This window comes from Lipotes vexillifer, unplaced genomic scaffold (assembly GCF_000442215.2).
Source record: "Lipotes vexillifer unplaced genomic scaffold, Lipotes_vexillifer_v1.1 scaffold1654, whole genome shotgun sequence".
In the NCBI taxonomy this organism is placed as follows: domain Eukaryota; kingdom Metazoa; phylum Chordata; class Mammalia; order Artiodactyla; family Lipotidae; genus Lipotes; species Lipotes vexillifer.
This window is the reverse complement of record NW_006794528.1, coordinates 621703-633376: the sequence shown is the minus strand read 5'-3', so window position 1 is coordinate 633376 and position 11674 is coordinate 621703. Positions and strand designations below refer to the sequence as shown.

General features: G+C 36.9%; 1 protein-coding gene across 1 annotated transcript in view; it reads left to right on the top strand.

Annotated features, from left to right (window-relative positions):
* Positions 1 to 4022: 4022 nt before the first annotated feature.
* HERC1 (HECT and RLD domain containing E3 ubiquitin protein ligase family member 1) overlaps positions 4023 to 11674 on the top strand; it is a 176625-nt gene continuing 168973 nt past the window's right edge. The window contains exons 1-2 of the mRNA XM_007467211.1: positions 4023 to 4977; positions 11171 to 11266. Coding sequence (XP_007467273.1) covers positions 4048 to 4977; positions 11171 to 11266 — 1026 coding nt within the window. The 5' untranslated portion in view covers positions 4023 to 4047. The remainder of the gene's footprint in view (positions 4978 to 11170; positions 11267 to 11674) is intronic.

Below are 11674 nucleotides of genomic sequence, written 5' to 3'. Positions count from 1 at the left end.
CAAATACTTGCCCTTCTTTGCTTGTCTTCTCTTTCCACTACTTTCACTGATTCGTGTGTGTGTGTGTGTGTGTGTGTGTGTGTGTGTGTGAGATTTTAATTCTCATAGCTGTTTCCCTGCTCCAGCCTTTAATTGTCCTTTGCTAACTTTTTATTTGAGTCTACCTTTCCTTGGACAGTTTATAATTCATTCTTCATTTCTGAGAATTTTGTCTTTTTCTTCCGTTTCTTTCTTGAGTTCAGTCAACTCTTTTCCTTTTTTTCCCCTTTCTTCCTTCCCTGTCCCTTCCCTTTTCAAAAACTTTAAACACTTTATTTATTTAATTATTTATGTGGTCTTTTTTTGCTTTTAGTTTTTGGATTTCTGATTCACGGTTTTTTTTAATATCCTCAAATGTTTGTGTGTTTAATTTTGCTTGGATTGTTAACTTTTATTTTCTTATGCTTTCTTGTAATCACGAAGATTTCCATCAGTTGATGTATGTGAACTTTACTGATTTTCTGCAGTACTCTGTGGGCTTTTTTCTTGTTCATTTTTATGGTATTGGTTTTTTTAAATAATATTCCTAATTTAATGGCACCCTCTTCTGTCTATATAGCAAAGTCCAAGTACTTCAAAGGATTTTTTTTTTTTCGGTGCTTTGTTTCTTTTGCTTGAGAGAAGCTTTGTTATATCTCCAATTTTATAGTTCTCTTTTGTCTTGCAGAACCCTAAACATTCCCCCCCTCCTTTTTTTCTTTTACCCTTTGCCACCCAGTTGCCAAAGAATGCTTCTCTCTTCTTTTTTGTCTTTTTTCTCCTCTCTGCATTTCAAGGAATGCTCATATAAATCATACCTGTCTTTTTAAATTGTACCTGCTTCTTTAAATCATGCCTGACTCTTTAAATTAAATGTACTTTGAAATCTCTTCCTTGTAGTCTGTGCTCTGATCTGCCTGGACATTTGTTCAGTATTTTCAGATTTAGTGTGGATTTAATCTTTCTGGCAGTCATTCCAAATCACCTTTAGGCTCCTTCACTATCCTTCCTCTTCTCTGTTTTCTACAGATTTTCTTAGTCTGCTTCTGCTTGCACAAAACCTTGTGGCCCTTGGAGCTGACAGTGTGTGCACTAGGATTGATGATATTTCTTTTTTTACAGTTAATTTGCAGTTCTGTCATTCTATATCTTCAAATTATGCTGTGGGTGTGGTTTTATGTAGAATTTATTTTTCCTTATTGTTTGGGAAGAAATTTGGGGAGATAATTATGCAGCTGCCATTGTCCTCAGCTCTCTTGGAAGTCTTGGATGACTTAATAAATGGTGGTGGCATAATTAGCCATCCACCTGGAAACAACAAAATTGGAATCCAATTTTACGCCATGCAGAACTTAATTAAAATTTCAGATGAATATAAAATTCATTTAAAGACTCATGTGTAAAAAAATCAAAAACACTTCAAGAAAATCTAGGTGAATACCTGTATAATCTAGAGTTCATGTGTAAGGGCATGGGGTTGTTGGGTGCTCTTTTAACCAAGAATGGAAAGCAGGAGCCATAAAGAAAGGATGTGTATGTATGCGAAAGATAGATTTAGAAGAAATATTTGCAGTGCTGAGGACAATGATAAAATACAAAACAAATTGACAAGAAAAATAACCCAGTAGAAAAATATGTGACTAGAAGGACATGAATAAGCATTTCCCAGAAAAGTGTGTCCAAATGACCAAGATCCATGTGCTGTTCAGGTGTTAGTAATCAGGGAGATTGAAATTAGAATAACAACATATTCCTTTATAGCAATCAAACTAGCAAAAATAAAAAGAGCAGAATTACCTCTGGCTTGCAGGGATGGAGGTAAATAAGGTACTTTTATATCCTCTGCACAATGTGTAGTAAATACTTAGCCGAATGAAGTGGGAGGAGGCTTATGGTTTTATTTTCCCTCTCCCAAGTACATACTTTCCAAGTATCTATTGAAGTTAAATTAAGCATAGTAATCATAAGCTTGAAAAAGGAAGAAGTACCATTAGATTTTATATTTAGAATTTAACAGGGCATGTTTGGAAGTAGGAAACTCCTTTTAACTAGCCTGCAGTCTCTATCATTGGAGCTCTTTTTTTAAGAGCCACCTATATCATGAAAATAAAATGCCCTTCATTATGTGAGGATCTTTCTCTACCACCAACTGTTATGACTACCATTCTGGGGACTTGCTTGAAAAGCAGGAGTTAGTCCCAACTCCCCAGCAATATTTTATGATGAAAAATTTCAAACATACAGCAAAGTTGAAAGATTTAACAATGAACAGGCATATATACTTCACCACTGAGATTCTGCCATTAATACTTTATTATACTTGTTTTATCACAGATCAATCCGTATGTATGTGTGTATGTATATGCATATATATATATTTATATACACATCAGTGCATCTTATTATTTGATGTATTTCAAAGTAAATTACACATATCAGTATACTTCCTCCTAAATATACTTCCATATATGTATCAACTGGAATTCAGTATTTATTTAGGTAAAATTTACATGCAGTGACATGTAAAAATCTTAACTGTATATTCACTGAGTTTTGACAAATGTATAAGGCTTGGTAATCCAGCATTACCATCACTTCAGGAAGTTCCCTCATGCCCTGCCCAGTCTATTCATGCCCTCACCTCCTAGGGGCAACTACTATTTAGTGTTAAGTCTTTCTGTGGAGATATGTTTTCTTCTGGGTGAATCTGTAGGAGCGGAATTGTTGAGTCATTGAGTAGGTATATATTTAGTTTTATAAGAAGCTACCAGATGTCTTTCTAAGGTGGCTGTTCAATTTTACATTTCCACAAATGGTTTGTGAGAGTTCTGGTTGCCCTGCATCCTTGCTTAACATTTGGTATTGTCAGCCTTACTAATTTTAATCCTTCTGGGTGTGTATTAGTATCTCTTTGTGTTTTTAATTGGCATTTTTCTGATGAATAATGATGTTGAGCACTTTTCTTGTGCTTATTGGCCATTCACATATCTTTGGTGAAGTTTTGCTTGCAACTTTTCTGACCATTTAAAAAATTAGGTTGTCTTTTTATTATTGAGTTGTAGGAGTTCTTAATGTATCTTGGATGATAGTCCTTTGCACGATATATGTCTTGTGAATATTTTATCCCAGCAAACTTAGTTTTTAAGTACTTTTTGTCAGCAAATACTTACTGAGCACTTACTGTGTGCCAGAATACAGCAGTAAACAAAATATACAGAAACATTCCTGCCCTTTTGGAGTCACTGCAGCTCCTCAGTACAGTCAGGGAGACCAGTAAGAAAGCTTCTTCACTGATCCAAGAGGTGATGGCTTAGACCAGGGTTTCAGCAATGGAAGGGTGTGAGAAGTGTTTGGATTCTGGCTATATTTTGAGAGTAGAGTTGACTAATTGAATTTGGAGTGTAAGAGAGGGAGGAGTCAATGATGACTCACAAGGTTTTTAGCCAAAGGAAGTAGAAGGATACAGTTGCCATTTATTGAAGTGAGGAGTTCTGCAGGAGGAACAGGTTTGGGTGGGTGTGGTGGAAATGTTGGATTAGGAATTCAATTTTGAATATAAAGTTTGAGATGCCTATGAGGTGTGGAGAGGTCAAGTGGACAATTACATATATGAGTTTGGAATTCAGAGGAGAAGCCTGGAGATACAAATTTGGGGTTCATCATCATGTAGAACCCACTGTTAATACTGACAGTGGGACCAGAACCTGAAGAGAAAAGTTACATAAATCACTAATTTTTAAAATAAACTTTTTATTTTGGGATAACTTTAGACTTATGTAAAAGTTGCAAAGATAGTACAGAGTTTCCGTATGCCCTGCAACCCATTGCTCCCTAATATTAATGTCTTAAATAACCATGGTACATTTATTGAAGCTAAAATACTCACATTGTTATGTTACTGTTAACTGAAGTCCAGACTTTGTGTTTCACCAGTTTGAAACCACTAATTGTAATATATGATGGAAGTTCAGAAACTTGACTCCTTTTTCTTCTCCCTTTATAGAACTAATGGCTGAAGAGTAAATCAAAATGGCAACTATGGTTCCACCAGTGAAACTGAAATGGCTTGAACACCTCAACAGCTCCTGGATTACAGAGGACAGTGAATCTATTGCTACAAGAGAGGGGGTTGCTGTTCTATATTCTAAACTGGTCAGCAATAAGGAAGTAGTACCTTTGCCCCAACAAGTTTTGTGCCTCAAAGGACCACAGTTGCCAGACTTTGAACGTGAGTCTCTTTCAAGTGATGAACAGGACCACTATTTGGATGCCCTTCTTAGCAGTCAGCTAGCACTAGCGAAGATGGTATGTTCAGATTCCCCATTTGCTGGGGCACTTCGAAAACGATTGCTTGTACTCCAGCGTGTCTTCTATGCACTTTCTAATAAATACCATGATAAAGGCAAAGTGAAACAGCAGCAGCATTCTCCGGAGAGCAGCTCTGGTTCGGCAGATGTCCATTCTGTTAGTGAACGTCCCCGGTCAAGCACTGATGCACTTATAGAAATGGGTGTTCGAACTGGTCTAAGTTTATTATTTGCACTTCTGAGACAAAGTTGGATGATGCCTGTGTCGGGACCTGGTCTCAGTCTTTGCAATGACGTTATTCATACTGCAATTGAAGTTGTGAGCTCTTTGCCACCATTATCTTTAGCAAATGAAAGCAAGATTCCACCTATGGGCTTGGATTGCTTATCACAAGTAACAACATTTCTTAAAGGAGTAACTATTCCCAATTCTGGAGCAGACACTTTAGGTCGTAGATTAGCTTCTGAGTTGCTGCTTGGTTTAGCTGCTCAGCGAGGTTCTTTGCGGTATCTCCTTGAATGGATAGAAATGGCCTTAGGGGCTTCAGCAGTTGTAAATTCCATGGAGAAAAGCAAACTACTATCAAGCCAGGAAGGGATGATCAGCTTTGACTGCTTTATGACTATATTAATGCAGATGAGACGTTCTTTGGTATGTATGATAAATCTCAACTTTAAAATTCTTATCTAACAATTTTGGGAAATGTCAACCCAGCTTTTAATGAATTGATGGTAATAACAAATGATTTGAGAACTCTACTGGTGATTGTTAGGTTAGTTAAATAATTTATATACTTTGAGTAAAGAAACTTCGATATGTGTTGATGTGAATATGTAATTCAAGGCCAGGCTAGTTGTATAGTGTTAAGACCACTGGATCAGGAGTTAGGATTGTAGTTTAAGTTTTATGGCTTCTTGTGTGAACTTGGGAAATTCATCTAACTTTTCTGTGTTTTAGTAAACTCATATGTAAAATGAGGGGCCTTGGCTAGTAAGTGTGGAGACCTTTTGAAAAAAATCTCTAATTTCGTCCTTCTCCATTTTTATTAAACATTTACTATGTACTAAATATTATTCTAGGCCCTAAGGATACAGCAGAGAAAAACAGAGTTTCTTGGAGCTAACAGCCTAGTAGGGGGATCAGACAATAAATATAAATTTTAGGTAGTGTTAAGTTCTAAGAATTAAAATAAGGGAGGGAAAGGAAATACAAAATGATGGGTTCAAGCAGAGATTGGGGAGGGGAAAGGTGTGGTATTTTAGTTAATGTGATCAGGGGAGTCTCTGAATTGGGACATTTGAGCAGAGACCTGAATGGAGGGGAGTAATGAACTGATATACTAGATCTGTAATGAATGTCTTGTTCATGAAGGAACTTAATTGCTTGACTATCATAAAGGAACTAACTTTAGATATCATATTAAACAGTAAAATATAGTGCAGTATGATCAATTTCAAGAATTTCTGAGATTGAAGTTTAATGCTTTTGTGAAAACCAAGAATAGAAGTTTGAAATAACAGATGAACTGGTTTGCAAGGCAGAAATAGAGACACAGATGTAGAGAACAAACGTATGGACACCAAGGGGGGAAGTAGAGGGCTGGTGGTGGTGCAATGAACTGGGAGATTGGGATTGACATATGTATAAAATAGATAACTTATAAGAACCTACTGTTTAAAAATAAATAAATAAAATTAAATTTAAAAAAGAATACAAATTTGGAATATAAAGATTGAAACACTTATAAGTTGATTTAATTTCAATTGAGTTACATTGATCAGCGTTTTTGATATTCTTTATTACCAATATCAATTAACAAATTTATTTAGTTTAAATAATTAAAAATGCCACTTGTAAATTATGTGTGTATGTTTCACGACTGCCCCTCCCCCCCCAAAAATGTGGAAAGCTGTTGGATTGACAGGAATGTTTCATAAAAAACAATTATGTTGAATTTATTTTCAAACCAGGGCATTTAAATTTTTACCTGGCTTACATTTTGTACTTGTGAACTGAATGGTAAATATTGGGTCATTTTATTACCAATAATTTTATTGTAAGCAAGTACTTGGAGATTTTAGATCATGAGATCTATGAAAATTTGAATTCCTTAATGTTAAATAAAATTTAGACTGGAAAAGCATGTGGTGCTTTGTTCAAAATCTGGAATGTTGACAAGGGCCGTATGATCTTTACCTGAAGTAGGAATCTAGAGCCAGAGATCTAAGCAATGATCTAAGTAAGAAAGGTTTGAAGTAACAGCTCTGAGAGGCAATTAGGCCTCTTGTGGTTTCTTATTCAATATTTAAACTTATTCACTTGCATATCTATTTTTCTCATTTTATTTTCCAATTACTAATACTTTCTGGTAACATTCTCTAGATTTATACTGTTTTCAAATATGCGATGCCATTTGATGACCTAAAATAATGTATCTATTCATGGTCACATGTTAATATTTCTGTGAGGAGTTACTTAATTCTTCATTTTACAGTCTGTTTATTTTTCATTGCCTTTGTTACAAAGAAAAGATGTTAATTATTGTGCAGTCTACTTATATGATCGTACGCTTGCGCATGGTATGTTTCCTTTTTAATCAAAATGCTAAATACCCTGAGTCAGAAGCCTCTTCCCCACCTTACCCTCAAAGGCCTTATCCTACAATATTGCTCCTTAGTGAGAAGAGGGTGCCCCAAGAAACTAAATTGCTTTTCTCAGTATCTGTTTAGACCACTGTCTTTTAGCATGTTGTAAATTGGTTTGTATGCATATTTGACTGTAAGTTTAAATTGGCTCTATAACCTTAAGAAATCTTTACAGTAAATATATTTACTACCTATATAATGTGTTTTAATATTCACTTAATTAACCTATAGTAAACCATCCGATTCATTTTTTGGATTCTACTTACTGCTTCCCAGTACCTGGAATAAGGGAGGAAGAGCGCTAACCTTCGTTGAGTGCCTACTACCTACCAGGTGCTTTTTTTTTTTTTGCGGTACGCGGGCCTCTCACTGTTGTGGCCTCTCCCATTGCGGGGCGCAGGCTCAGCGGCCATGGCTCACGGGCCCAGCTGCTCTGCGGCATGGCATGTGAGATCTTCCTGGACCGGGGCATGAACCCGTGTCCCCTGCATTGGCAGGCAGACTCTCAACCACTGCGCCACCAGGGAAGCCCCTCAGGTGCTTTTTATAAGCAGTGTCTTATTCAATTATCATGTTAATCTGTAAGGTAGATATTATTTATCCTTATCTTAAGGATGAAGAAACTGTGGCAATTATCCTAAATTTACACATCTATTTGGCAAAAGAACTGAAAGTATTATGTATACTCCTGATTAAGCACTGATGGGCCAGGCACTGTGTTAACTAATTCTTACAACCCATAGTCTGTCTGCAAAGCCCACATTTTTTCTGACAGCTGTATGCAGCTTTTACCCTGTTTATGTTAAATTGACTTATTTTTTTTTCCCATGAAAGCCTACCTTAAAGTAGATATAAAATATAATAAACTTATTTTATTGCTGGATTTCCAATTTTCTCTCCACTTGGCCTCTTTCATTTCTGGACAAAATGTCAAATACACCTAGGCAGAAGGGGCCTTCTCCTCCCTCCTAGGCTATACCCTACATTGTAACTTTCTCTTGGGATGAGGGTACCCTGGATAGCTTTCCTCAGAATTCTGGATATATTCTGGGGAAGAATCCCATCCTGACCTTATCTTCCCTGTCTTAAGATTCTCTACTCAAGAACAGCTGGGACAAAATATATCCCCAAGCTAGAAGTTAGAGGGAGAGACGCATAACCATCAATTGAGTACCCGGTAGAAGGCCTAACAAAAATGAGTTCAATCCTTAAATTGTATTTACATGTGTGATTCTTAACCTCCTCTACCCATGCACATAGTAATTCTGTTTGAGTGCAAGCATACAAGATACTCATTAACTTACATTTAAATAAAAGAGTAGGGAAATAATGTCACTGTACATCCCTGAATTCTAAAAAAATAAACACGCAAGAAAAACACCTTTGGCCTTTGATGCCACTAGGTGTTTACTGTGTGCCAGATACTGTTAGGCTATGGGTTAAAATGATGAATAAGCTTTGTAGCGTCCATGCCGTTAGCCAGCTCACAGTGTAAGGAGAGAGAGATGCACAGACATTTCATATTAATGATGCTGGGCTGTAGTAGAGGTCTGCACAGGGAGGTGGTGATGAGATACAGGAGGAGGAGGGCTAGAAGGGAAGGGGCAGAAAATGAAGGATGCCTAAGCTTAGTTGAAAAGTAAGAAGAGTTTGCTTGCAGACATGAGGTGTGTGAGTGAGGGAGCTGAAGAAGTTTTCAGGTGAGAGGATTAGTATTCTCAAAGTGACTGAGGTGTGGGAGAGTAGGCTCCTGGGTGCTGGGGCTGGAATGGGAGATGAGCTGAGGCGGCCAACGTGGGCAGGGCCAGGTATCCCATGCTATGGGGTTTTGAGCTTGATTCTGTAGGCAGTGGGGAGTCACTGAAGCAATTTTAAGCAGAGTAAAATCAGATAGCAAGAATGTAAGGAAATGTACTCCATCAAGTCTTAATGTTCTTGTCTGATTGTCTTAAAAAGACAGGTGTGAAAAAAACGAAAAGGTATTACATTATTTTTGATGGTAGGTAAATAAGAGAAAGGTAATTCAATGAAGACCTGTGAAACCACACATTTATGTTATTTTAATTTCCCATTTATCTTTGGACCTTTGAACTTCCTGTGGTATATTAGCAGTGTATGAAGTTACACATTTCCAAAATGTAATTTCTTTTAAAATGCCTAGGTATAGTCCTCTTTTTCTATTGTGCAGTATATTTACAAAACACATTGAGAATTCTATACAGAATGGGTTTTTAAGATATCTTTAATCCTAATTTACTGGGGCTGGATTAGTCTTACCCGTAACTATTGACTTTTTGGGGAGAACAGAAGTCAGTGACAGTCACTGCAGACAGTGTTTGAAGGATTTAAAAAAAAATTGTTTTGGTATTTTTAAATTTAGCGGGAGTTTATTAAAGACTCCCTGTGTTTTCTCTACTTTCTCCATGTACCTCATACAAAATAATAATTACTGATGCCAGTTTTGAGTTCTTACTATGTATTAAGAACTATGCTAAGCATGTTTTATGCATAATTTCAGTTATTCTTCCCAACAGCCCTAAATAATAGAGGAATTATTCCTGTCTAAGGATAAGCAAACTTACCCTTAAGTCACGTTGCCAGTAAGTGATGGAACATGGATTTAAACTCAGATCTCTCACTGAAAACCTTATGTTATTTTCAGCATTTTCCTTCATACTGTAGAAAGGCATAAAAAGGAATTATTACCGGCCTGGTGCCAGCTCCTAGAAAGGTATGGCAAGCTGCTGTTGTTTCTTATCTGCTTTTGGTTTGGTGATCAGTAGAGGTGGCCTTTAAATAACGGAGCCACAGATTACAATTGTGTTTTTCCCAGAAGTGCTACGCAGCTAATTATGGAATTTGGAGAGGCTGTGCCTCAAAGCATTTGCTGGTATAGCCACACCTTGTGTGTCTAGGAACTAGATAATTTTGAACACTCAGCTTCTCATATGACTCCAAGACCTGCAAGTGGCTCTCAAAAGCCTTACTACTTGAAGTGTGAGCCTCAGACAGCAGCACTGGCATCACCTGAGAACTTGTTAGACATACAGAATCCAAGGCCCCCACCTATATTTACTGCATTGGAATCTGCATTTTAACAAAATTTCCAGATAACTTATGTCCACATTAAAATTTGAGAAGCACCACCTAAGCAATAAAAAAGAAAAATTGATTTGGTAGCAGTAGCTTAGCATCTGATGACCCAGCAATAAGTTAAATAGCCAACATATTCATTTCGTTCATTACTTAGGAACCACATTAATTAAAATAGTCTGAATTGATAAAATCATATAATCTTAGAGTTGGATGGGATCTTACAGAGCATCTAGGCCAACCTCTGTTCCACAGCAGAGGATATACTTTTCTGTGGTATGTTTGCCCAGTGATCATCTAGAATCTAAATATTTTTACAATATAATAGCCTTTGAAATAAAGCCACAGATGAAAATTTTACAACTAGAGGGTGGATAAATCAGAGAAAGAACTTGACATTTGTGATGTAAAGATTTAAGGATATGGGAATTTGAGGGAACAGTGGAGGTCAAGTTCACTCTCTGATATATCAGTTTTCAATGAAAGAATGATTTCTGGTCATAGCCATTGGGCCCTATTGTGGAGAGTAGGCAGTTAGTCACAGAGAGGAGCTATGATTCCTCAGTTGTGCTAGGAAAAAGATATTTTGTTGCTAATATAGTCAGGCAGTTACATGAACTGACTTGTGGGACCTTTGTTGTGCTGAAACTAAGAAGGGAGGAACAGACTTTACTGCTGCTCTGGTAAGGATCATCATTTAAGCTGGCTGCATTCTACTGTATTCTTGGAGCAAGTGGACAAGACAGCCCCAGGGGAGTAGAATATTTGCTGGGACCCCATTTATTGGATATTGGCCACCCAAAGAGTGTGTAGTTGGCAAAATTCTGCCTCCTTGAGTGTTTTTAGGTCAAACCTTGTGACACTTAGAACAAATCACTAATAAGGTAATAAGTGAGGGATTGGTACTTAATTTACTTCTTCACTCTATAGCCATGTCTTTTATAACACTTACACATAAAATTGGTTTCATGACCTAATGTTAGGATTTGATCTTAATGCACATAATTATGTAAACAGTTCCTCAGATGTTTTTGTGGACTATTTAAGTGATTTTAATACATGTCTCTCTCCTTCCCTAACTGTATCCCACAATGTCTTAATTATAGGGTTCATCTGCTGATCGGAGTCAGTGGAGGGAACCACCCAGAACATCCGATGGCTTGTGCTCACTCTATGAGGCAGCTTTATGTCTTTTTGAAGAGGTACGTAATAATCATGGCTTTTATGTGAAAAATTACTTTGTCAAGGGATAAACTGGAAGAGATTGTGATTGACATATACATACTGCTAGATATAAAATAGATAACTAATAAGGACGTACTGTATAGCCCAAGGAACTCTACTCAGTACTCTGTAATGGCCTATATGGGAAAAGAATCTCAAAATGAGTGGATATACGTATATGTATAACAGATTCACTTTGCTGTACACCTGAAAGTAACACAACATTGTAAATCAACTATATTCCAATAAAAATTTAAAAATCAATCAATCAATAAAAATTGCTTTGTCTTAAAATGCTACAGCATGTATTTATCCCTTAAAAATAATCCATTCAGGGCTTCCCTGGTGGTGCAGTGGTTGAGAGTCCGCCTGCCGATGCAGGGGAC